We start from the raw sequence: 27,144 nt of genomic DNA on the forward strand, positions 1-27,144 counted from the left end.
AAACTGAACAGAAAATATGTTGGCAGAAATATCTTCTGTAGTATCATATGGGTGAATGAACTCTGATATAACAGATTCCTGTATCTTCATCATATTAGCAGTAGACATACAGTATTGTGAAAATATTATGTGGGTTAAGCTTCACATACCAGAAGGAAAAAACCTGATATCAATACAAAGACTAAAGCTTCTTTATTATCGGTGAACTGGAAACAAATGTTAGGGAGTGGTTTAACCGTCACGTTCACTGCAGAATTTGCAGGCTGGCATTATGAATGACTGAGGTCACTGTAACTTTCATTCTGTCTCTGGATGGCACTGACAAAAAAGCCTTAGCAAAGGAGTCTTTAAACAGAGCCTCTAGGAGAACATGAGGAAAGCCTTATTTTTTTTCCTTTAAATTTCTGGTGCAGTGCAGACAGAAAACAGATGACTTAAGTTTACTCTCAGGATAACAGGAGAGCTTTTTGTTTTTTGTATGAATAAAAGGTTTCAAATTTAACCTAACTTTGCACACTAGAAAGAGACATTTGCATGAAAAGATGTACTTGATATATCCTCCATAAATTGGTAAAATGCATTTCAAATTGTGTAAAAGATTTTTCCTTCTCCCAACTGAGGGTGTGACAGAAGTCCAAACATGACTTAAGGGTTTATTAGCTTTAAATGCTAATCTGTTGATGTTCAAACCTGTCTGTAGCAGTGTTCAGTGGCATACACACGAAATACATGAATAACAACTAGACAGTCATCTAAAATCTTGTTTTATTGTGCCATAAAGTTGTGACTTTTCAGCATAGGGTCACCAAGGTGGTACAGCTGTAAAGAACACATACAGTATATAGGCCTATACAAAATACATTGAGAAAATCGAAAGCAGACATGTTGGTCATCATCACATGACGGTCGTGTAAATAATCAGTCCTACCTCTGACAAGTTTCATCACATGTCAAATTTTAAAGCAGTGTTTAAAAAAAGATAGATAACCGATTTCTCTTTTGTCAGCTCATACTGGTCTTAGGACAATATCACAAAGGACATTCATCAATTTTTAAATCTTTAGGTTTTCAATGTGCAAATGAATTACTATAGGCCTCAGTATACAATCCCTAAAGGGTCATTTCTGCTGTTTAGTCTCCACCTGAGTTTTACATCCCTAAACTTAATATGTTAGCTACAAGACATCAAGGAAAATAAAGGTCATACTGCAAGATTTCAACTAAGGTTAAATACTACCAAGAAAGGAGCATTGCATTGTGTCGAATTCCATAACATCCTGCATGAAAATTGCTGTGTGGATAGAGGTTGTATGATAAATAGACAAGATGAAATATTTATATTTGGCCTTTTGTTTCTGAAAGCATGCACTGTAAAAACAGTAGCAGTTAAGGCAAAAGATTGCTCTCTGAGGTTATAACCTGAGTCCCTAATACAATAATGATAAAACTACATCATTAGAGCAGACCGTTTCTATACAGTATTACACAGAGATGCAAAATTTACAATCTTATTATTCAGAGATGAAAAAAGGCCAAAAAATGCTAAATTAGATACATAATCATGAACAAGAAAAGCTAAAAAAAAAGCTGTAATACACAAACCCATTAAAATAATCAACAAAATGTGTTCTTTTTTATGGATATTATAATAGATGGCCAAGTGTTCGGTCCATTTTACAGGCTTGTCATGAACCACCAGAGCTGCTCTGTGTTGCCATGGTGGTTTCTGTGCTATAAACCGCTTGTAAAGGTTGTGCTGGTCTCACGGCTGATGCTCTCCTTAACCTCCACAGGCAGGGCGTCAAAGAGATGCTCCTCCACAACCAGGCCGTTTTTGCGCAGCAGGCGGCAGTTTCCGAGCTGAGCAGGCAGTCTGTCCAGACAGTTTCCTTTCAGCTCCAGCTGAGTGAGCTGGACCAGTTGCCCCACAAGCTCTGGCAGAATGGTGAGTGCGTTGTTCCCCAGACACAGCACCTTAAGCTTGATGCATTTGAACAGAGTCTTGGGGAGCACATCCAGCTTGTTGGAGTTGATGGCTAGGTGCTGGAGGTTGTGGAGCAGACCCACATCTGGAGGGAGCACTGTGATGGAGTTGTGGGCCAGGTCCAAGTGCCGCAGTTTAGGTAGAGTGAACAAAGCTGGAGGCAGGGACTCGAGTTTATTGTGGGACAGGTAGAGAGACTCCAGAGACTTGACCAGCCCAATGGAGTTTGGGATGGTGATAATTTTGTTGTGCCACAGTTTGAGGCATGTCAGCCTCTTGAGGTGCTGTAGGCTGATGATCTCCTCTATGGTTCGGATATTGTTTGATTTAAGGTCGAGCTCCTGTAGGTTGGTCAAGCTGAAAATAGCGTGGGGAATCCTCTCCAGTTCGCAACTGTACAGCTCCAGGTGAATTAGACAGGTCATCTTTTTGAGACTATTCAGTACTGGTAGTTTTGTACCATCATTGTGCACCACTAACTTAATCAGATGTGGTGAAAGCTCTGTGATGTTTGTGGGGATTTTAGTGAGGTTGCTCTTCAAGCATAATGTCTTCAAATGCCTCAGGTCTCGCATGGAATCTAGCCCAATTGCTTTGTTATTGTCTGAGCTCAAGTTGCCAATTAGGTTAAGCTCCCTTAAACTCCTCAGCAAATAGACCCAGGCTGGGATCTCAGCAACATCAGTGAACTTGACATGAAGGCAGCGAAGATGGTCACGGAGGAAAGTGAACCCTGTTTGCTCAACCTTGGCAGGGCAGTGGCACAGGTGCAGCTCCTGCAGGCTCGTCATTTGAGAGACCTTTGCCGAGAACCTCACCTCAGGTATCAGCTCCAGCTTAAGCACTTCCAAGTCTGTGAGGTCAAACACTGCATTCGGAAGTCCGGAGAGCATGAAGAGGTACAGCTCCTGTTGGTCCTGTGCATTACGGGTCACAAGCTGTTTCAATTTTTCAAAGGTCCACTCGTGATTGAGGCTGATCTCCCTCAGCTTGTTTTCACTGACTTCGGACAAAAAGACACCAAAGCGCTTAGAATAGAGTTGGTCATACTGATCAACCATGTGTAAGAGAAATGCAAAGTCATTTTTGACATCAGGAATGTCACTGAAGCTGCTCTCTTCCCTGACCTTCTCGAAAGAGTACTCTTTCAAAGGTCGTCGAAACACCCAGAAGAGAGAGTACAAGCACATCATCCCGTAAATCAAAATCAGGGCCATGTAGCTAATAAGCAGCTTGTTCAGCATGAAAGCCATGCTGTGTGTGCAGAAGAATCTTGTGTATCCTGTTAGCTGCTTAATATCAGGTTCACAATTGTGTGTGAAACTTATTTTAGTAAAAAATGTCGAAGTGTAGCACAATATCAAAATAAACTTGACAGTTTTGACAATGGTCTGTGCTACATAAAGCTTGTAGATAAAATCACTGTCCTCCACATGAACTCTGAATTTTCTCACTTTCTCAAATAAGGCTTTGGCCTGCTCCCCGTCTTTTTTGTCCAGAATTGTCATACTACTTGGGACCTCCGTGACGGGCTTATCTGCAGAAAACTTCACCCCAAGCATGGGTGTGGATGCGCTGTCTCTTGGGCTTTCATCCCTCTCCTCTAAAGACAGATTTTTTGGTACTGAAGAGGTGCCGGTCAGCCTCTGTTTGTTCTCCTCCGAGTCCTCACAAGCTGTTTCAGACAAAGCCTTTGTTGTCCAAGGAGACTCAAAACACCTTCCCAGAATAGAAACAAAATGCTCAATCTTTGAACTCGTTTTAGGGTACTTGAACCAGAAATTGCTACTGACCATGAGAATAATTGTGTGGATGAGAGTGAGGTATGGGAAGTACTTGGAGTACCAGGGTAAGGCAACATGGTAACATATTTGGTTGACAAAGACATATTGTTGAAAGTCCAGATTGGTCTTGATCCCCGATGGTTGAGGCTGGTTAACATACGTCTCTGTCACCACTGCTGTGTGTTTGTGTGTGACGTCAATCTCACGGACAGCTTCGTCTGGTAGGTCCTTGGTGACATAGGGGCCGGCGGTTACCACAGGGGCACTGGTGGCTGCTTCGTCTGTGCTCTGCTGGGGGAATGAGTTAGCTTTAGTTCCCGAGGACCCCTCTGAATCCTCCAGACATGGAAGACAAGCCACCTGGTCCTTGGTGATTTGCATGGTCATGGCAAATATGGCCAGCATGAGCATGACTATCCCCAGGTAGTCCATGAAGACGTCCCACCATGGTTTTAGGATGCGATATGTCGGCTGGATGTCGTTCAAGGATGCAACCTCAGTGAGCGTGAACATTACTGCAACAAATGAAGGAAAGTTGGTTAATCTACTCAGAGCATTTTTAATGAGCTATATTATACATGCAAACTGAAAGATGAAATTATCGGTGTAATAACTGTTTAGTTGACTGACAGAAATTTAACCTGCAACTATTTTGATGATCAGTTAAGTAACTTCTCTGGTACCTGCTTCTCCAGGGTGAAGATCTGATTCATATGACTGTAAATTAAATATTTTTTTAGTTTGGTTGGACAAAGAAGACATATGGAGGTGTTCATTTGGGCTCTAGGAAATTGATGTGATCATTTTTCTGACAATTTAACCTAGAATTAAAATAATTGTGAATTGCAGTCCTGCTTTAAATGATTCTAAAATTCCTGTTTAAATTACCTGCATCTGAGCAAAACAGTCCTTAAAGACAATTTTAAACACTGTGTCCTGTTGTCAAGATAATCCTTCAGGAAACAAATACACATTTTTAAAATAGACCAGATTTCTAGAGCAGAAACATATACACCAGGAAGTTCAACCCCTGTGGATCAAATCTGTAGCAGGCTGCCAAAAGCGGAGAGCCACAACCTTCTCCCAGCTACAGCTCCTGGAGTGACACATTTAACCCCAAGGTGTAAACAGGTATGAATGAGACCAGACCAATTGTTCTGATTCACTGACATCTTTGGCACACGTGTGTTTCATTTAGTGAAGCACTGCAAACTGTCTCTTCCCCCCATTAAATTGTAAATGTGGCACTTTCTGTATGTCAAGTGTTTGAATGATTTTTCATCTGTTTTCTAGGGCCTACACTGAAAATCAATACTCTAAACATAGGGTATTTCTTGCTAGTAATAAAGGTACTGTAGCCTTTCTATATTTGACTTTATTCTGCATGGCACTCTTTTCAAGTAGGAGATAAAAGTCTCCTGTGTTTCAAAAAGAAAAACTTCCCCAACTCCATTTTTTGTTTAATAGAATATTCTGAAAGCTTCGGTTGTTTTTCCCAATATGGTAGCTATATGTTAGAGCAGAAATTTCAATTATACGTAGTCTATATGGATCTAATTTTCTGTCATGATATGATATGCAGAAACTGAGCTCTGGTTTGAGGATGAGAGTATTAATGTTTTGGCAGCACCAACAGTCATTGTTCCTAAGGAGGTGGTCATAACTTCACGACAACTAAATTTAACAAAGCCTGATCAATTGTTTTTATGTTCTGTATTAGTGTAAAAGATATACAACATCAAATATTGGCACAAGCCTCAAAAATTCAAGATTTCCCAGTTTAGAGACCTTCAGCAGGGTTATGCTCGGTCAACCCCTCACTGGGAAAGACACTGGGCTAAATCTGATTTGTCTGGAGTGGTAGGTAATGCTGAATATAATGCTCCTCCTCAGGCCACATGTTTGCATCAGTGTTAGTGATATATTTTCCTTTGCCCCCTATTGTAAGCCCCAAGTCACATCACCAGTTCTTTGCTGTTCCTTCCACATCTTTTACATTGATGTAAAATCAAACTCACAAGGTCATTTATCATCTTAAATTTAATTTCTAGCTGTGTTTATACTGTATCTGACCAAAGCATGATATTTAGGATCAAACTGTAGAATGAACCAAGTCATGCACCAGTGTCAAAGCTGATAATTACACCACTCCAGTAGTTTAGGATTATCAGCTCATCCCCACACTCTTCACATGATGGAAACAACCAAATAGGGCGTGAAAAACAGCTTTGTACAAGGGGGAATCCAGGAAAAGGCGGGGCCCGGTGCAATATGGGGCCTGGCAGCAGGGGCAGGGTGGTGAGGAGTCTCCTTCCTGTGACACTGGGTTAAATCTGTGTCCAGGTACCTGTTCAGACACTATACATACAGTATCTAAACCACCACGTGGTAATACTGCATCTTAATTAAGATAAATTATATGTTTAAATGTGGGCACAAGGCAGTTTTGTGTAAACTAATTAGTAGAAGTATGGGCCTCAGACAGCAAGGAAATAGGTCGCAGACTGGTCATGAGTCAAAACTGACAGTGTGCATTTTTCTATTTAACCAGGCTGACTATTCCACCACAAGAGGAAATAACACATTACAACAGTTGTATAATGTAACATTAGACTGTTTCTCCTCACGCGAGGGGTTCTTACGCACTAAGTTAAGCTGTATGGGTCAGGTGACATGTTGAAACATAAAACTGAGAGTCAGCATGTCAGGTACACATTCACACCAGGTAACCAGTTTATTCTTGGGAAATCATTCATTTCGCCGGCCACGCGGGAAGAAAGAATATCAACAGATTTTTACTAGGTCAGTGCTTTGCATAAATTATTTTAAACTGGTACACTGAAAACATGGGACAATATATATATATATATATACTTACTGCCTGCGTGGCGTTATCTCAATCCAATTAATTCTTCCTTCGCCTTCATGCCACTTCTGCTGCGTTCTTCGGATGCGTCTCTAATCTAATTTCTCATCCCCGTTAAAAACCAAGCGAATTGCGCTGTTCTATAAAACAAAGCTCCGAACAAGATTTGTTTGTAAAGGCGCCTTTGTCGGCTACCTCCCTCATGCCTCAATCCTAAGCTCAGACCCGACTGTACATTGGACAACATACGCAGGTACACCTCCGGCGCAGCGTATTTCTAAGAAGATCCAATATGGAGCCGCACAGACCGCTGCTTATTGTGGGCGCTTCCCATTGGAGGATGACACCGCCTGGCTGCATTCAAGGCGCGTGGGGGGAAACGCCACAGCCAACGGCTGAGCTGAAAAGAAGGGAGGAAATGGCTGTACCGCATATTTTACACAACAGTTTACACACACCAGCGAAAAGACGAACAGACCAGAGCTGTCACACAGGGACACTTCACCTACTATGACAAATCAAAACATCTGCTGTGAAATGTATCTATTTATTTGCCTTGATAAGCATTTAGCCGTACGTGTTGATAATTATAACACCTGTCAGAAAATGTAGTTTTCGGTTCTTGTCTGTGAGTTATGATAGTATTCAGCAAATTCAACAACTGAAAAACCTGAGGAGAAACAAAAAATGAGTTCTCTTCTCTACCGTGTTTCCAAAGTGAATTGAACACAACACCAACTTCACCCTTTTTGTTTAAGTCTCCAACTCCACAAAAACGATTGTGGTTGTTAGCTAAAATTATTGTATATGTTTTTGTCCATATGACTGCATTACAGTCACAGTTATTTTAAGCACATTCACTGATGAGACAACATTGTTTATACTCTGTGCTGCTAACTAGCTATATATCTGTGTGTATGTATTATTGGGATTGACAAACTCAGCAGTCAGTAAGACCCTGAGTACTGAACTCATGCCTCAATTCCAGCTTTTTCTGAAACTGGTTGGTGATGCACTAGGTACAGTAAGTGTTTCTTCACTTGCAGCCCATACAGGTTTCAACCGGTCCTGGGCAGCTTGCTGCTTACCCTCTCCTCACTCACCCTATCCTTGTACTTTGAGAGGAAGAGGAAAAAACACCCACTGAGGCGTGTAGTGTGATAGTCTGGTAGGTTACGAGATCGGATGAGGAGGTGGTGCATGATTGCACATAAACACATGCAGACTGATTACACAGATAATTCATTTAGTCTGTTCTGTACTGGCTCTGCAGAAACCAGCTAAAAAACGTTATGCTACAGTATATTGTATAGGTGTTTTTGCAGTCTGGTGAAATGTTGAGCTGAGTGACTCAGTCTTATGATAGCTAAGTTTATGGACTCATAAAGAATCCCAAACAAGACTGGCTAATGAATGAGAGAGGTTAATGGATAAGTGCTTGTAAATGCCCTAAACTTTCTAACTTAGGTTATGTAAGTTCTTTTAAAATTATTTTCAGTGCTTTCTTGTACAACGTGTTACCAAACTGTTTTGTTTATATAATATACAGTATGATATATGATGTACAGTATTTATATGGTTATCTGGCTGGAGCTATGGTTGGTGTGGTGAGGGGAAGGAAAAAGGTATAACGTTTTATAATCAACTGGTTTGTTATCACAGTGGGTGCAGTGGGAACAGTGGTCAGATAGTATGAGGTTTCTTGGGGCCAGCAACCAGCTAAGTGTGTTGAGAATTGGTTCAGTAAGGTATAAATTATTCAGTATGGGCTTCCCTCTCAGTTTTGTAAACAATACACTGGGTAGTATTTTACTCATGTTAGATATGCCTGTGAGATCTTTGACTGGAAGTAGCAAAAAAATAAACCAGCATTCAAATTTTGGCCAAAACCACAACCCAAACAACAAACTGACACAGACAAACATGTTTCTATAGTAATTCATGTCCTCTGTGGTAAACACATAGGTCCCCCCAACACTCACACATACAGTGGGCGAGGAAATTTAGGTTAAGGTTAGTGTAGCGGGGAAGGTTTGAGGTTTGTGAATGAATGCAGTCAATAATGGTTTCTTCTGTACGTCACTCCAGGTGTCTGCACTCTTGCTGTTTCTTTTGTTGTTCTTTTGATATTACTGAGAAAACATGCATTAAAGGTTTAATATGCAGTAAGAACTACAGATGATGTGGTGTGATATGATGTTCTAGTTGGGAACATCATATCACACAAGAAAAAAAACCAGCACCTGAGGTGTTGAGTTTATGTGTACATGCACGTGTGTTTGAGACAAAGAAACACAGCCTGAGAACATGTGCCAGCTTCTGCCATAAAACCAAGATACCAATCTGTGCTTCTTCCATCTGTTTGGTGTACCTGTGAGATCTGTCATGCTGTAACTTGTACCTACATATTTCTCCACAGGCATAGTCAGTCCAGCAGAAGGCTTTCACAGTATTAGAAAGCATGCACTAAATATTTTTGAATGCTTGTCGGGGACTTTTCAGCTAAAAATTACAATAGGTCATTAGCTTATCATATGCAGTAGAGATAAGATGGCTGTTTTTCACCGAGCCACGGGCACCCACACTAGGCTCGGTCACATCACAGCAAGCTGCCAACGTTTCAGATACTGGATGAGATTTCTCACCCCAGAATGGAGCTGTACTCTGTGGCATTTTCCCCATCAAACAAATATGATCTAAAAGGTATGGATTTCAATATGTTGGGCCACTGAGTGAGAACTCACTGCCAAATTATCTGTCCATGACAACTAATTAGGGTAATCATTATCGAGGAACAATGAGTGTGTGCTGCTGAGCAGGAGCAAAAATTTCCCAACCTGGCGCAATCTTTTATTTAGCTCCATCTGCTGTTGTCTTGATGCACATGGACATTCTTGACCAATACTGCTGCATTACAATCAATCATAGTTGACCTCAGTTCCCAAAGAAATGCATATTTTTTATAGGGTTTAGAATACATGTGTTGTAACATATAGCAGGTGTTAATTTACATTTAGTCACATTTATAGACAGATAAAGATTTGTTATGGTGTTTACTACAAAATCTAAGTCAAGTAACTCTTTGTTGTACTTTGTGGTTTCCTTCACAGGCCTGGGAAGTATGGTGCAGAAGAGCAGTGCTGTCACAGACTGGTACCAAGTCAGAGTCATAGGCTGGCACAGTTAAACCGCAGTGTCACAGGCCTTTTTTATTTCTATGTTTCTTATGCCAAATCAGTACAGTTTATAGATATGTTGTTATACAGTATGTCATGTAGATAAATGTCATAAACATGGAAGCATTTATGTATCTTGTTTTCTAGGTTAGCCAAAGATGGATTTGTGTTTCTATGTAGGGCAACCACACTGACAATGCATATTGCAATATGAGGTTTGTTTTTTGTTTTGCAGTTTTATACTCTTCCTCTGGAAACCTGCTGTAAAACAACTCTTGAACTGAGATAGGTCCAGAGCTGGCAATGTTTCTTAATGCAATGCTGTTTTTACTGCTAAAATAAATATATAAAATGAAAATGAAGTTTCCTGGAAATGATATAATTAAGGACTAATAATAATGAAAACAGTGACACTCTTTAGATGGTTTACTTCCTAATTTTTAATTCTAATCAATTGTTAGTGTAGCTCATAGCCTTTCAGTCAGTAGGCCAACACAGCAATTCAGCTGAAAATGAAAAAAGTAAAATATGTCTCCAGGCCAAAAATACAATTCAAAACATATCCAAACGTTTTCAAAAGATATATGATGATGACTGACTTTTTTGTTGGGAGTAAATGTGAGTCTTCCTAAGGAAGTTTAATTTTCCTAACATGTTCATGTTTTTTTTTGTTATTACTGTTGTATGTATATATAGCATGTGTTATACCCCAGTTCTTTTACTGGACAGATCTGGGTAAGGAAGGAGCCCGTTTTTCTTGGTTTTAGTGCTGGTTTATTTACAAAAAAAAGGATATATATATATGTGTGTGTGTGTGTGTGTGTGTGTGTGTGTGTGTGTGTGTGTGTGTGTGTGTAAAATTCAAACATCACCACATGCAACACATATGACTGATTAATATACATCGGAATTGTTATGGGTTCTTTGGCTTCCCGTACTTTAAGGGACACGTGACCGAAAACGTTATAAATACAGGTGCTGCGCGCAGTTGGGCTTTTTGCACACGGACCGTTTTAGGAGTAACATGGCGTCAACAAGCCGGTGCGTAGCCGCTTTAACCAACTGTAAAACCCCAGCTTTTTAAAATCTGTGATTCTCAGAATGTTATTTGATGAAAATTATTGACTTGAGCATGATGGGAAACGCTAGTGCGCGTCCGTGCCGTTCGGTGTACAATGTATTGTGCTCGTCAACGGCTTGCTAGCTGGGTAGATGTTGCCAGAAGTCACCGATTGTATCGCAGTTACTTTGTCATCTCCCTGTGCTGGCGCTCAGTAGCTTCTCTGTTATCGCGTTAATGTCGCCTCGCATTGCAGACTTAAATTGCCCCCACTTTAGCTCCTGTGCCCGTAACACCATGATACAGCTTGTGTTTTATGAATATGAAACTTATACTAACACGTTAACTCAGTGTCTTGCTGACTGTAGTGGGCTGTGTGACGTGTGAGCAGTGCTGGATCAGCATTCCTGATATTGTAAACACGTCAGTAATTCCTGTACAACTAGTCTGCGTTGTCTTTTTTCGCACACCGAGCGGTGGCTTCAGCGGTGCCCACTAACTGATCGTGGGTGTTGGCTCCTCATTCCTCTCATCTGGTGTTTTGTCACTTGGGACTACGTTTGTCTTGTTAGTGTGTAATTCCACCCCTTATTTAACCGCAGCTAATGAGATCATCTGTTTTGCTTTCGCCATATGATCGTTATAGTCATCGCTGTATTTAGACCAGGGTTCAGAGTATGTCTGTTACTGGTACGTTATCAAGGTAAAAGCTGAAACGATCTGTCAGTCAATGAATCAGTCCACAGGCAGATCACTAATTATTGCTAATGTTACTGAGCGATTATTCGTTTCTGTTATTTTACCTAACAATCTCAAATATTGTCTGATTTCAACTTCTTTTATTGGAGGATTTGCAGCTTTTGTTTTATATAATTGTAGATCAAGTATTTTGGTGGATGGGCCATTTTGGGATTATATGGACTAAACAATTAAGATAATAACAGGGAGATTAATTGTAATGAAAATAAAACATGTTCCTAAACTAACTTCTGCTGAGATTTACATCCAGACTGAATATTGACACAGTGTCAGCCAGTTTGGTTTGACAGGTGGATCAATAGACCTGTTGTAACATAAAGTGGCCTTTTTGTAAACTGTGTTGTGGAAGAAGAATCGTTCAGCCATGTCTTCACAGCAACAAAAGGCAGAAGAATTTGAATTTCACTTCCCTGGGGAACTAGATATGGAAATGAACTTGGCTGTTGTTTTCCATTTTTCATTTGTTTTCCCCTTATGAGTAATCGTTGTAGCCATAAAATGTAGTTTGTGTTCAGACTGCAAGATGAACTCTCTGTTTCTTAACCTCTCTCATTTTTTTCTTGAATTTTGAGCTATTTGATCATCTAACTGTTGTTCTGCTCCTCTAGCGGAGAGGCTCTCTCTCTTCCCAGAGTTCAGTGTCCCAACCACCCCGATGCCATACTGGTGGAGGACTACAGAGCAGGGGACATGATTTGCCCTGAATGCGGCCTTGTAGTAGGTCAGTATGTCGTTTACAACTTCTGAACTGGGGAGTTTCCTGTGCTAGTACACATCCTTCCTCTCTGTTTTGGTTTCCTGTACTTGCTTCTTCATACTGACTTGAACACAGCTGAACTCTGTCACAGTCACATAATTAACTCACAGATTTCACAGCACAGAACTACCTGAACCTGTTTGTTTGGTTTTAAAACTATTTAACTATTTAAAATGTTTTGGCATATGAACATCATCTTCGTTGACAGGCTAAACAAGGTCATGGCTTCCTAAATTTCAAACTAAATTATGGAAAATCCAGCAGTAAATGTACTGTATTCCTCTGTTATGCTACATTGTCTAGAAATATTCATCAGTTTATCTTGTATTCACCCAGATCCAAAAAACCTATTTTTCCATTTTGACATGCAGGTACTGTTTTTGGCTACAGGTTAAGAGCTCTGCGCCTGAGACTTCTTTCATCACCCCAGTACAATAGAGGAATTCTTTTAAACTGTCTCTTATTCTCAGTGACAGTGTCCATTTTGGATAATCCATACACGTCACTGTGGACGGTTTGTTTAAAAATTAGCTGTTATATGCAAGCTTGGAAAGGTTCTTTAGAATTTAAGTGATCTGACCCTTTAATTTATTGCTTAAACAATAGGCAGTACTGAAAAGGACTAATGTAAGAGAAGTTTAGTTAGCTAGAAAAACATCAAACTACTGTATAATGAGCTGTAAATGTGGGCAGTTTAAAAATAGGAAGATAACTTAAAATGAAAAAGATATTTGTGCACTTCCATTCATCTGTTATTTTAATGTGCCTTAATAATCTGACATACAAACACAAAAGTAGCCGATAAGAAGCACCAAGTCTTTTAAAGTGACGCATTCTATAAGACAGAGCTGCAGGGAACAGCGGGTTCTCCAGTAATGAGCCCCCCTGAGCACTGAGCAAGTCTGATGCAAGCCAAAGTACCCTCTGTCCCTACTCCCTGAGGAGATGAGCGTCACTTTGCCTCTAGATATTAGAAAGAAGGATAAAAGGTTTTCAAAAAAGACTAACAGCATTAAAACATCAGAAATGTAATCCTTGAGCTTTCTACATGGTTCCCAGAGAACAGTCTTGATAAGTGGAAGAAAAAAAATGTTCTTGTTTAGACTTCACACTTTTTTTATTCGTACGTCCTTGATTTAATGCACGTGAATGACTGCAAATGTAATGGCACATTGTGTTATGTAATACTGCCTCAACATCCTGTGAATAGCAGTGATAAGAACATGAGGAAGAAGAGAGTAAGGGTTGGTGGAGAACTTGAGAGAGCTAGATTCAGATCCACAGTACTGAGAATACAGCACAGTAGTAAAACCAGAAGAGTGCTACGAACAAACCAAAGAACAATGGTATAGAAGGATCAACACTGTATTGACGTTATGTGAGACTTGGACAACCACAGATGTGTTTGCTGAGGGCAATAGTGCTGAATATTGCACCATCTTCTGGTTAATTATTCCAGTGGGATTTAATGCAGACAGACAGGAGAACACCATCTGATTGGTTCGTATGTGCAGATGATTCATTTAACAACTAGGTTTAGAGCAACACGTGTAGCCATCAATGCAAAAGCAGACAAAGAAACAAAGGAGGAAATTGTAATGAACTGAATTTGGTCTGTGTGCACAGTATCTGGTCAAGTCTGAGAAAGTATTGAAACCAAAACTCAAAGACTGATTCTACTGTTTTGTTTTTAACAATGTTTGTAAAGGGGGAAAAAAGATTTCATCTGTCAGTCCAGAGTAAACACCAAAATGCACCATTATACCAATGAAGTCTGGATGCATTTTAAATTTAAAGCTAATTACATTTGATTTCTGGTGTTGATGCTCCAACGAAAAATCATGCAGTCTCATGGAAAAATGTGGCTCACCATTAGAAACACTGTATTAAATCTACACTGTAATAAGTTTAAACATTGGGTGCATACAGCAAATTGACCAATTTAAGCTTTTGTTTAAAAGAAAGTTAAGTGTTATTGATCTTGTCCTTTCTTTTAGCTTCCTACACATTTAGGATTCTTATTTATCTTAATGCAATCAGCCGTCCCTGGTAGGCTAGTGGTTAAGGCGCAGGGCTCTCACCACTGCGGCCCAGGTTTGAATCGGGATTGGGTCAGGAAGGGCATCCGGGGTAAAACACGTGCCAAATGTCAACATGCGAGTCGTCAGTGTGACGATTCACTGTGGCGACCCTTTCTATTTATCTTAATGCAATCATTTCTCCTCAGGTGACCGTGTCATCGACGTGGGCTCAGAGTGGAGGACGTTTTCTAACGAGAAAGCCCTCAAAGATCCATCTAGAGTGGGAGACGCCCAGAACCCACTGCTCAATGGAGGCGACCTAACCACCATGATCAGCAAGGTGAGAGACACATGGACCCAGCATTGTCAGTCACATCTGTTGTGTGCATGATACTGGAATTTCTAACTTCGATATGATCCAATAAATATAAAAGTAGGATCGCACTCAATGACAATTTACTCTTTTTGCAAGAAGACAAAAGGTTTTCTATAGTAGATGTGACCAATAGGTCTTTTTTTTTTGTAGTTTTGTCATGTTTTTCACATGAATGAAAACAATATTCTTCTTGAGGTAGTACATGTGTTCAAGAGCCTCTGAGATGATCACAAATACTGTTTTAAACACATCATCTAGCTTAATTAACTAATTAATTTAAGTACTAGAAGTGAGTGAGAAAGTGCAGTTGATCTCGGTGTATTGATACTATAGAAAATGAGCATTGAAACGTTTTCAAATTTCAATTTCTTAATTTTTGACAACACTAGTGCCCATTATTGAACAAATGTAAATATTTGCACTTCAGATAATTGGAAGAATGGCAGAAAATGTAACATCGGAGTTACTATGGCTTCTCATGGAATACACTTCTAGTGAATTTTGCTGATAAACATCCACCGTTTCCACCACAGGGCACAGGCGCAGCTAGTTTTGACGAGTTCGGTAACTCAAAGTACCAGAACCGGCGGACCATGAGCAGCTCTGACCGGGCCATGCTCAACGCCTTTAAAGAGATCAGCACCATGGCTGATCGCATCAACCTGCCAAGGAGCATCATAGTAAGTTAAACAAGTCCTCAGCTTTACCATTTCCTACTTTGTGATTAGAAATATTCTTATTTTGTGTTCTTCAACACAACCCCATTTAATCTGCTGTTTAATTTGGAAAGAACAGCTTTTCTAAAGGTTTACTAAAGATTTGTTGCTGTAATAATGTATTTTTCTCTGTAGGACAGAACAAACAACTTATTCAAGCAGGTTTATGAACAGAAGAGCCTGAAGGGGCGAGCCAACGACGCCATTGCTTCGGCCTGTCTCTACATCGCCTGCAGACAAGAAGGTGTACCGAGAACATTTAAAGGTCTGGATAAATTGTTTCATCTTCCTGTAAGATTTTGAGCTTGGGACCATGTCAGAAATGAGTGTTTTCACATTAACATATCGCTCATATTTTACTCTGCCTTTGATCCATAAATAAAACGTAACACCTGCCGTACGTTAAATACATATTTAAATGGAAAATTGATATAAAATTTTAGTTTGCAGAATTTTACTTACTGCATTCTTTTGTGCTGTATTGTCTGACTTTCACGACATACTGCATGTGCTCATGTTCAGATAGTGCAGTGAAATTATGTGTATATGATGGTGGTACATTGATCTATATCCTCTGACAATGGCTCTCGCGTTTCCTGGAAAAGGGGCACAGCCAGTTCCTTAGGGGCTTCTCTCTGGGGTTTCAAGTGTGCTGCTGGTAATTGGCCGCATTAGCTAACAGTCACACTAGGGACTGGATAGGAAAAAACTGACAGGGGCAGACTGTTCGTTTCCATTTTCTTTCACTTCGCTCCATCCTTCCCTGACCTCCTAATTTCCTCCACAGAGATCTGTGCCGTCTCCCGGATCTCTAAGAAGGAAATCGGCAGATGCTTCAAGCTGATCCTGAAGGCGCTGGAGACCAGCGTGGACCTCATTACCACAGGAGACTTCATGTCTCGCTTCTGCTCAAACCTGAGCCTGCCCAAACAGGTGCAGATGGCCGCCACCTTCATCGCCAGGAAGGCTGTGGAGCTCGACCTGGTGCCCGGCAGGAGCCCCATCTCTGTGGCTGCAGCAGCCATTTATATGGCCTCCCAGGCATCTGCAGAGAAGAAGACCCAGAAAGGTGAGTGATGATGCTGTAGTAGTAAAGTTGACAATCAAGCTTAAGAACACAGGTTGAAGCACAACTCTCTGCTGTCTACAGCCCTTCTGTTATATAGGTCCTTGAATCAGCCCCACCTCCCACCTAGTTAAGGTTTTAAGAAATGTTTTTCAAACTGTGAATAGTCAAACAGCTAGCTGTGGAGGAGCTCTTGTCTGCTAAGTCTGAAACACTGACCGAAGAGGTCATGTTCTTTTGGAGAGCGAGCGGTTAGGTGCAACTTATGGAGTCAGTTTGTTTTGAGTCTAACTAGACCCTCTAGAGTCAGAAAAGAAATTAGGTAGAGTAGCTTTGTCATGTTTGTCATTTATAAGCAGTATATAGACACCAATTAAATGTTTACAACACTTAGAACGTTGTAAGCAGATACATTTTAATGCATCTGTAAACTAGGCCTACAACTCTTTCCATGGACACCGATAACTGTTTGTGTTATAGCCATTCATAATGAATGGCTGTATAATAAAATGGTTCCATTTGAGAAGCTGTTATTGGTGGCAAATCTTGTACATTAATAAACACTTAAAATGTCCTCGGTCTGCGTACAGTTACACTGTTATAAACCATTTATTTCTTGTTTAAATGCTATTCAGGGGCCTTTGGCATCTGTCAGATTTTCTTTGCATTGTTGAGGTACAGTTTCTCAGCGTTATTGTTGAAAATGCATCAGGTGTCAGACTCTGTATGTGGCAGGTTTATTGCAGGTCAGACATTCCAACTATCTCTCCCACAGAAATCGGAGATATCGCCGGTGTCGCAGATGTTACAATCAGACAGTCGTATCGGCTCATCTACCCACGAGCTGCTGAACTTTTCCCTCCAGACTTCAAATTCGACACACCTGTCGACAAGCTGCCCCAACTGTGAAGACGTCCCCGACACAGTGATATTTTTCTGCTGTGCTTACGATTGTATTTGTTATTTTATTTGTATTGGATTTTGAAGCTTTCTCTAGTTCTTTCTAAGACTACAAACCTTTACTGAGACATTCATAGGAAATAAAACACACACATTCCAGGGCTTACACAAGCCGCTTGCAGACTGTACTTAACAGTATTTCATTTGCGTGTATATACTTTATTATGTATATATGTCCCAGTGGGGGAAACGTAATTGATGCTTGCAATTTTCTGCGGCTTTCATACTGTATACATAAAATGTTGTTTTTGTAGAAAAACGACCAGGTTCTATTTTGTTAGTTGGTTTGAACTGTTCCAAGTAATTTAAAAATGATTTTCATTAAAGCATAGTGCTCATGGTTTGAACAACATTAAACATTTGTTTACATAAACTTCATTGTACTGGTCTTTTATAGATTCAATTTCTACAACGGAATGAAAACTCCAACATCTTTGTGAACCAGATCATCGCTTCCACAAAGTGAAAGTTTCCAGAGCGAATACAAAGATAACTAAGTACCCAGAGTAAACCATTAGCATGTATTCAATGTCAGGGCTACAAATAAATCCACTATTACAAATGTTTAATTTGTGCATTCATGATAGGCAACAATCAGTGACTGCTGAAATACCTTTTTTTTTAACACCAGAGTGAACAGCAACAGATGTGACTCAAGTATTGGTGTACCATCCATAAAGTTCTCATCTGTTCTGGCGACAACATGCAGGAGCAAGGAATAAAAAATAAAAAAAAAAGACTTTGTACAATCTATTTTCACCATTTAGAAATGTTGATAGTTAAAACTATTGATAAAATTAGTGCTTTCAGCTTAAGTGTGTACATACATACTGTATATAACATACCCTGCCCTCCCCTGAAGTGTTTGTCAACTGGTCAGCCACAGTCAAGTCGATTTTCTATTTAACTTGCACACGGATCAAGTCGTCAGCTCTATAGAATGTGCCAGCTCAAACAGTTTCATCATTTAGACCAAGACCTAAAATAACTGGGTTCAAGCTCAGCCCTTGTCTTGTGGCTTGTTGCACAACACATTTAGTCGGTCATCCTGGTTATGTTCAGTCCAGTCGGACTTTTTTTCTTTTTTAAAACCATAAAGACTTTGCAGCTTCAAGAGGGACAGGATGGATTTGGTAGTGGAGCCTAACTGTGTGACTCACTGTAGCCTTTTTACTTTCACAGAGATAAACAGAAAAATGCTGTCAGGTTTAACACAGCTGCCCATTTACTAAGGAATAAAAACACAAAGAAAACTGAAATCTAACTGAACTCAGCTCTGACAATTCATTTAATGTTGAAGTTTTATTTTATTGCTCAAACAGATACTGCAGTGCATTGCAGTACGTTCAGAGCTGAGTTCAGCTGTTGACAGCTGCAGAGCCACTAGAGGGCAACAAAGAAATATTTAAAGTTTTCTCCATTACTTCTGGACAATTTGTGACACAGAACTTCCAAATAAAACTGAGTGGTAATTTTAAATCTCATGTAGTGTTTAATACTGTTGCTAATACTGCTGCTTTATACTGATGAGTATTATTATCATATGGGCTCTTGTGTGGACACATACAAACTTCAAGTGAGTAGAACGACGCGGGAAAAAAGTGTGAAGCCTGGTTGTGGACAAGGACCGGGCCCCTACAGTGTGAAGAGTCTTGCTCGGTTTCCAAGACAAGAAGCAGCAGCAGCAGCAGCAGCAGCCAAGATGTTTGCTGCAGCCTGTTCACCGATGATTGAGCGTTTTAAATTCACTGAACGCCAATTTCAGACATGATTGTGGTAGAAGTGTCAAATGTCCTTAAGCTGTGGCGAGGGCTTTGCAAATAAAGAAAGGAAAACAACAATAAAATATGATTGAATATGACCTGTACAGAGCAAACTTAAGACAGTGACACTGAATAACTGATTGTGATGTTGCCGCCTTCTCAGAGTTCATGAAACACATTCTCAGTGGTCAGACGACAAACGTGACTACATGTACAGGAGGACAGAGCACCTCTCCTCCTTCACTCTCCAACAAGTTTCTTTTTTCCTTTTCTTAAAAAAATGTTCTTCATGGATTAAAAAAATTATTCAGGTGTCCTCAGGAGGAGTCAGAACTTTCTTCTCAATGGCACAGTTTTGCCCAGACGCTCGGGAGCCACTGCTCCTCCTCCACATGTTGGGTAGGAAGAGGAGAGATTTAACATGATGTGAGCTACAGTCAGAGCTACGTCAGCTGCTTCACAGTGTGTGTGTGTGTGTGTTTGGAAGGGCGTCAGGTGAAGCTAACACCAGTCGGCGATGTAATCAAAGTCAGAGAACATGTTCTGCTCCTCAGAGCTCAACGCTCTGGGTTCCCTGGGTGGGGTTAAGATGGGAGCCTCTGAGGTAAATTCATCATCGAAGTTGCTGACGTCGTTGGCGCCCTGGATGGTCGGCACGAACGGCGGCTTCACCTTCTTGGCTAATAGTCCGTTCCAATCCATATTCTATCAAGAAATAAACAGGGAAGGTAACACTGTATTAATGTTTTAAATGAGAACATTACCAGTGCTAACTGTTCTTCTGTCCCATACCCTGAAGAAGAGATGTTTCTTGACCTCCTCTGCATCCCTCTCTCCTGCTCCAAGACGTCGCTCTGGACTCCTCCTTAAAAGCTAAGCACAAGAATAATAAAATGCAGTAAATGTTTCACTGACATGCTAGTAGCAACACACACTGGGCATTTACTGGTTCTCTACTACTGTGCACACAGAGGATTCATCAGGAGGTAAATACAAGCAGAGGCTGCACTTTCATTACTCCGTTAATTTCAGTTCAGTCATACAAGAACGACTGCTTCGTTCTCATCTGTCTACACACCCTCCTCATGATGGAAATGGCCTCGGTCGAGAGAAACCGTGGGTAGCGAACTTCATCGTTGACAATGCTGTCAAACACCTCCTCCTCATCATCACCAGGGAAGGGAGACTACAAGAGATGTGCCAAGACGAAAGAGATGAAGCAGTCCCTTATCTCAGAGGATTATATGAGTCAAATAGTGCGACCATGTGCAATAAATACAGTTACTGCATGTTTGTGAGTGGTTCAACAGAAATAATGTACAGTGCTGTTGAGGAAACACTCACTCACCTCTCCAACCAACATCTCAAAGATAAGGACGCCCAGTCCCCACCAGTCCACAGCACGGGTATACGATGTTTCAGTCAAAACCTCGGGAGCTAAAAACTCTGGTGTCCCACAGAATGTGCTGGTGCGGTCCCTGAAACCCATCCCTGAAAGCAGCAAGCATGAGGTTCAATAAAGGCCCAACCGGACTCCAGAACAAATCACTATCTGTCCTTTAAATCCTTGTTTGGCCATTTTAACAGCTGATATGTTGAGAACACTCAGAACTGTCTTTTTTTGACAGTAAAGCACATTGATAATGAAGCTACATGATATTGATACAGTATGTTTTGAGCTAATGGTCTGATTATTGTTTTGGGGCATTTTTGCCCTTTAGAGACAGCTTATGTCAACAAAGTTCACAACCAGGAGGACACTGTCCCCATATGGTACATACAGTGGTGTGAAAAAGTTTTTGCCTCCTTACGGATTCCTTATCTTTTTGCATGTTTGTCACATCAAACAAATTTAAATATTAGTCAAAGATAACACAAGTAAACACATCATGCAGTTTTTAAATGAAGGTTTTTATTATTAAGGGAAAACAAAATCCAAAACTACAAAACCCTGTGTGAATAAGTGTTTGCCCCCTAAACCTAATAACTGGTTGGGCCACCCTTAGCAGCAACAACTGCAATCAAGCGTTTTCGATAACTTGCCATGAGTCTGCCACAGCGCTGTGGAGGAATTTTGGCCCACTCATCTTGGCAGAATGGTTGTAAGTCAGCCACATTGGAGGGTTTTCGGGCATGAACCGCCTTTTTAAGGTCATGCCACAGCATCTCAATTGGATTCAGGTCAGGACTTTGACTAGGCCACTCCAAAGTCTTCATTTTGTTTTTCTTCAGCCATTCAGAAGTGGACTTGCTGGTGTGCTTTGGATCATTGTCCTGCTGCAGAACCCAAGTTCGCTTCAGCTTGAGGTCACAAACGGATGGCCGGACATTCTCCTTCAGGATATTTTGGTACACAGCAGAATTCATGGTTCCACTTATCACAGCATGTCTTCCAGGGCCTGAAGCAGCAAAACAGCCCCAGACCATCACACAACCACCACCATATTTTACTGTTGGTATGATGTTCTTTTTCTGAAATGCAGTGTTACTTTTACGCCACACATAATGGGACACACACCTTCCAAAAAGTTCAACTTTTGTCTCGTCTGTCCACAGAGTATTATCCCAAAAGTCTTGGGGATCATCAAGATGTTTTCTGGCAAAACTGAGACGGCCCTTTATGTTCTTTTGGCTCAGCAGTGGTTTTCGTCTTGGAACTCTGCCATGCAAACCATTTTTGCCCAGTCTCTTTCTTATGGTGGAGTCATGAACACTCACCTTAACTGAGGCAAGTGAGGCCTGCAGTTCTTTGGATGTTGTTGTGGGGTCTTTTGTGACCTCTTGGATGAGTTGTCGCTGCGCTCTTGGGGTAATTTGGGTCGGCCGGCCACTCCTGGGAAGGTTCTCCACTGTTCCATGTTTTCGCCATTTGTGGATAATGGCTCTCACTGTGGTTCGCTGCAGTCCCAAAGCTTTAGAAATGGCTTTATAACCTTTTCCAAACTGATAGAGCTCAATTATTCTCTTTCTCATTTGGTTTTGAATTTCTTTGGATCTCGGCATGATGTCTAGCTTTTGAGGATCTTTTGGTCTACTTCACTTTGTCAGGCAGGTCCTATTTAAGTGATTTCTTGATTGTGAACAGGTGTGGCAGTAATCAGGCCTGGGTGTGGCTAGAGAAATTGAACTCAGGTGTGATAAACCAGAGATAAGTTATGTTTTGACAGGGGGGTGAACACTTGTTCACACAGGGCTATATAGTTTTGTATTTTGTTTTCCCTTAATAATAAAAACCTTCATTTAAAAACTGCATGATGTGTTTACTTGTGTTATCCACAATTCTAACCCTTCAAAATCCCATTTTACCTTCTTTACAAAGTCCAAAGTCAGCAATCTTTACATAGCCCTCTGTATCAAGGAGCAGGTTGTCCAGCTTCAAATCTCTGCACATTTAAAACAAACACATGAAATATTATTTTTGGAACTTAATGCTTCCTATGGAAATGTATTCTTGCTATTAAAAGGACTCCCTTTTTACCTGTACACAATCTTATGGTCGTGTAAGTACTGTAATCCCAATACGACACAGGCTGCATAAAATCTGCAGTGGGGCAAAACACACAGTAGATTAGGTTACATGAGGTTTACTTGAGAACAAGAAGAAACCAGGAAGGAAATCAACCTAATCTGCCAGCACCATTCATGCAGAGGAAACACAGTAGTACACAAAGGAGGACAGTTTTTATACTGTGTCAAAACTAGTTCTTTCAGAATTTCTTCTAACACTCCCCATGATGTCAAACACAATGAATGAATGATGAAGGCACCCAAGAGCTGACCAGACAAATCTGGTAAACTGGGGGAGGTAAGAAATCAAAATAGTCTCTGAAACCATTCATCATAAGATGAATGACAGTGGGAATTTGTACTTGTGTGCAGACATGGCTGATTGCTCCAGAGTGAAAGCTCTGGTCACTCACATGGCCCTGGGCTCAGAGAAAACGTCAGCATGGATATGCATCATCAAATCGCCTCCTGCTGCGTACTCCATCACGAAACAAACGTGCTCTTGTGTCTGGAAGCACGCGAACAGGTTGACCAGGAACGGGTGGCGGACATTGTTGACCGTCTCAAAAATCCTCTTCTCACACATCAGGCTGGAATAAGAGAAAAGATCAAGTGAGTCACAGCAACACAGGAAGATCAAATCTGTACTTAATGAATGTCACAATGACTTTCAGCAAAATAAAAATTTTTCAATTTTAGTTTGACACTTCTGCAATACAAAGAATTGAGGATGCTGGTGAGAGCCACTAGTTTAAAATGTTTACCTGTCCACTTCATCACGAGCCACGATGTCTCCTTTCTTCAGAGCTTTGATAGCAAACATCTCTCCTGTGCTTTTGTATTCTGCCAACAATACCTGCCAAGGACATGCACATCATTTCAGCTTCCTGCTGCTTCCTTCTGTTGGACTACTACAGCTAAATAGATTGATTCATTAATCAGTCAGTCAACAGAAGATCAACTGGCACATATTTTTATAATCAACTCATCATTCAAGTAATATTTGAACAAAAATTCCAAACATTTCCAGGCTGCAGCTCCAGAAACAACAAAAGTTTAAATCTCTGGGTGGTGGGTCATCTCTCAGATGTAACAAGCTATTTAAAGACGTCAGCTTCAGCTCTGAGCATTTTTTTAAATACTTAATTGAAGAAAACAACAAACCAGGGTTCCCACTCTATTCAAGAAATAATTTTCCAGGACATTTTCAATGGCGTATGTCAAATCCTAGACTAACAAGTTCCTCTGTGTGGAAGTCTCTTAAATCATAAACATTAATCTATGATGATACTTTATCTGTATAACTAGTCTTTAGGTGCTTTATGACCAATTGATTATTGTGACTGCCGCACTCTCCCAAACACACACGCAGATGTTCAGTCTCTAGCATAACCGAAGGAAAAAAAGCAATCTGACTTGACTCTAACAACATAAGCAATAACAAACAGCAACATTCAAGAAGAGTTTGTCTTTTTTCCTATAAATGCTAAATGGATTTGTGTAGGTTTACTGACAATGGACACTGCAGATAAGGATATCCTTGGGAAGTGCCTACAGAAGATAGGTTTCATGTTCATGAGTTGAGATTTGACTTATATCTTCAAAAGGAGTATTATTTTTGACTCCAATTCAACTCAAGAATGCACTTGACCCTCAAATATACCATGTCCTGCGAGAAAGGCTCTTGGCTTAGTCCGGCTGAATGTCTATTTCTATTTCTGATCGCGTTTTGTTAAAAAGCCAGCCGACTAACATTAAACAATAATTCTGCAAGTGGTGGAGCAATCAATTTAAACATGTTTAAAGGTAAAACTCATTACTAGCCAACAGCTGTTAATGTTTACATTTCAACTATCAAGCCACTTAGACTCCCTGGCTGTCTGGCTACGTTTCCATTGTGATTTTATCTGTCCAGTTTATTTTATTCACACCATCTTCACCAACCTGATGTGCTACATTTAAAAGCCAATGGGGCTTAGGGTATTCAGAGCATACAAAAATATTACAAAAAACAGCCTATAAATCAGCTGCCAGCTCAAACTGAGATCTGACAGTTTGCTCTCAGCAAAAGAAAAATACAAAAATTATTTTCCAGGACGATAAAATGTTTTTCCAGGACACTCTACAATTTATCTCAATTTCCATGACTTTTCCATGACTGGAAAAGTGGTTTTAAAAAATTCTGGGTTTTCCAGAACTCAAAGAACCCTGTCAGACAGACTAATCAGTCAATGATAACAGTTTTCAGATGCAGCGCTACACTGGACAATCAAATGAAAAGTACCTTTCCAAAGTGACCACGTCCAAGGACTGCCACACATTTAAAGTCTTGGAGACTGAACTGGAACTGCTCTTCTTCCCTGAGACGAGATGGGTTTTTAAATTAACTATGCATTAGGTAGACTGACCTGCATAGAGCTAATGCTCTGAATAAAAACTAACAAGAAAAAAAAAGTTATTCTTTTGCAGTGTGACAATGAAATTCAAACACATGAACCACCACAGCTATAGCACGTCAAAGCACACAGCTCTTGTACCTTATCACTGTGTCTTTCTGGAAGGCGGTGAGCTCCAGGTCTGGATGCTGGATCTCTTGCTCCACCTCTCTGTCCAGGTCTGGTTTCACTGCCATGCTGTTTCTCTTGTTCAAGAAGTCAAATGAGGAGAGTGCATCCTGCACAAACAGAACACAAAGCAGGAGGAGCCAAGTGAATAAATGTGAAATATGAAAAAACAAGCAAAGCAGTCAATTAGTCAAACTGTTAAGGTTTGGGTCAACTTAAAAAGAAAAAAAGTCAAAATCAGCTATGTAAATAATATTTGCAACAACACTTTGACCTTTAAGAAACACTATATAGTAAGAGCTCCTTTTATATCATATAGTATTGTATGTTGTGTGTAGCACCTGAGTCTGTGAAACAAACAATATATTGTAGGGGATGTAACAATACCAAAAACTCATGATACTGTCACGATATAAAGTCCACAATAGGATATTTACCATGATATTAATAAAGAAAAAATATATATGAAAATTCATTAGCAGTCCTTTATGAGATAATATATATTATATTATTGCAGTAGCTGGATCTTGTAAATAAAACAAGTCACACTCACAGTGGAGTGTCAGTCTTTTAGTGCCTCCTCTGTTTGGGCAGTAGTGAGCAAACTGCTGCTTGGGGCACCAGAACAAGAGGCCAAAATAGGATAAGCCACATAAAGGTGAGATGCGTGTCTTACTCGAGGCGTTTTTCAAACATCATGGCCTACTTTTTCACCTGTGGTTACTAAGTGGTTGATTTTGCGTATGGGTGTACACTTTGTTTGCCCACCTCCATTAAAATGTAGCGCACAGCCATGTCCTGACTGTTTCTGTGAATTATATCCAGGACTGTCTCAGTCCTAAACGAGGCAAGTATCGCCTTTGTCTGGCAGTATTTGCAAATTGTTCAGCATTTGTCAATTGCCTTTCCGCTTGTAATTTCTTGAAACGGGAAAAATTAAATGCTGCTACACAACAGCTCTAAAAGTCGACAATGAAGGATCCACTATGTCAGTTTCAAATTCTGCAACCTTAACGCAGTTATACTGTTGAAATACTCAGTTGTAATATCCTAGTAGATACTGTCACAGTCCCACAGCGGTATCAAGAATCTATTACAATATCACGGATATCGTTACATCCCTAATATCTTGTGTCACTGTCTGCATGCATGCTGATACAATAAAACAACTGTATTTATCTGCAGAGACAAATTTATACTGAAGGACCAGCAACAGATTTAATTTTAATGAACTACATTAAAAATAAGACTAGTCTAGTGGAAAAGTGCCTCAGCTAAGAGTTTTTTAGTTACACACAGATCTTCTGATCACCACAGGCAACAACGATAGTGAGGTGCACATTAGTCAGTGCAGGTCTTATTTTAATTAAAGTATGGCTAACACTGTATTTTAGTAGAGGACTGTAGTCAAAAGATGTTAAGTGATCTTCTTTTTGTTTGGGGATCTGGGCAAAAAGGCAAGAGAATTCACTTGTGCGGCTGCTGTCTGATGCACAACACAGCACCACTTCATTCCTCTGCAGGAACAAGACGTCATTTTAACCAGAGTGAACAGTCGAAAGGAGACCAGCAGCTGTTCTGTAATGACATGAGTTCACTGCTCCCTTATCAACTCATACTTGTGACTCCTCGTACACTGTACCTGTACTGCCTCCCTGTTGGGCATCTTATTCTGCGCCAGAGGCTCTCGAATGTCATCGGGTGCTGGGTAGTGTTTGGGTCCCGGGGTGGGCTCTTTATCAAAGTCCAGCTTGGTCACCAGTGGGTCACTGTGTATGGACAGAT

At 40.5% G+C, this 27,144-nt stretch overlaps 3 protein-coding genes across 5 annotated transcripts in view; 1 reads left to right on the top strand and 2 right to left on the bottom strand.

The window, feature by feature from the left end:
* Positions 1-753: 753 nt before the first annotated feature.
* On the bottom strand, positions 754-7,106 carry lrrc8da (leucine rich repeat containing 8 VRAC subunit Da). Its single transcript, XM_020615996.1, has 2 exons — positions 6,647-7,106; positions 754-4,283 (listed from the first exon to the last, which is right to left on the bottom strand). The coding sequence occupies exon 2, from the start codon at positions 4,279-4,281 to the stop codon at positions 1,732-1,734; it is 2,550 nt and encodes an 849-aa protein (XP_020471652.1). The 5' UTR covers positions 4,282-4,283; positions 6,647-7,106; the 3' UTR covers positions 754-1,731.
* On the top strand, positions 6,455-17,898 carry gtf2b (general transcription factor IIB). 2 transcript variants are annotated; one of them, XM_020615998.1, is made up of 7 exons: positions 6,455-6,570; positions 12,238-12,350; positions 14,614-14,747; positions 15,317-15,463; positions 15,635-15,764; positions 16,287-16,568; positions 17,341-17,898. In XM_020615998.1, exons 1-7 carry the CDS (start codon positions 6,470-6,472, stop codon positions 17,472-17,474), a joined length of 1,041 nt encoding a protein of 346 aa, XP_020471654.1. In that variant the 5' UTR covers positions 6,455-6,469; the 3' UTR covers positions 17,475-17,898. The 2 variants fall into 2 exon arrangements, with proteins under 2 accessions (XP_020471654.1, XP_020471655.1); XM_020615999.1 differs by lacking the exon at positions 6,455-6,570 and adding an exon at positions 10,766-10,851.
* Positions 17,899-19,373: 1,475 nt separating this feature from the next.
* pkn2a (protein kinase N2a) overlaps positions 19,374-27,144 on the bottom strand; it is a 27,701-nt gene continuing 19,930 nt past the window's right edge. For both annotated transcript variants that reach the window (XM_020615994.1, XM_020615995.1), the window contains exons 13-23: positions 27,002-27,128; positions 25,333-25,469; positions 25,080-25,155; positions 23,560-23,651; positions 23,209-23,385; positions 22,767-22,829; positions 22,595-22,671; positions 20,637-20,779; positions 20,367-20,474; positions 20,081-20,161; positions 19,374-19,993 (exon numbers count right to left, since the gene is read on the bottom strand). In XM_020615994.1, coding sequence (XP_020471650.1) covers positions 19,790-19,993; positions 20,081-20,161; positions 20,367-20,474; positions 20,637-20,779; positions 22,595-22,671; positions 22,767-22,829; positions 23,209-23,385; positions 23,560-23,651; positions 25,080-25,155; positions 25,333-25,469; positions 27,002-27,128 — 1,285 coding nt within the window. In that variant the 3' untranslated portion in view covers positions 19,374-19,789. The remainder of the gene's footprint in view (positions 19,994-20,080; positions 20,162-20,366; positions 20,475-20,636; positions 20,780-22,594; positions 22,672-22,766; positions 22,830-23,208; positions 23,386-23,559; positions 23,652-25,079; positions 25,156-25,332; positions 25,470-27,001; positions 27,129-27,144) is intronic.

This window comes from Monopterus albus, unplaced genomic scaffold, assembly GCF_001952655.1.
Source record: "Monopterus albus unplaced genomic scaffold, M_albus_1.0 scaffold172.1, whole genome shotgun sequence".
NCBI classification, from domain to species: domain Eukaryota; kingdom Metazoa; phylum Chordata; class Actinopteri; order Synbranchiformes; family Synbranchidae; genus Monopterus; species Monopterus albus.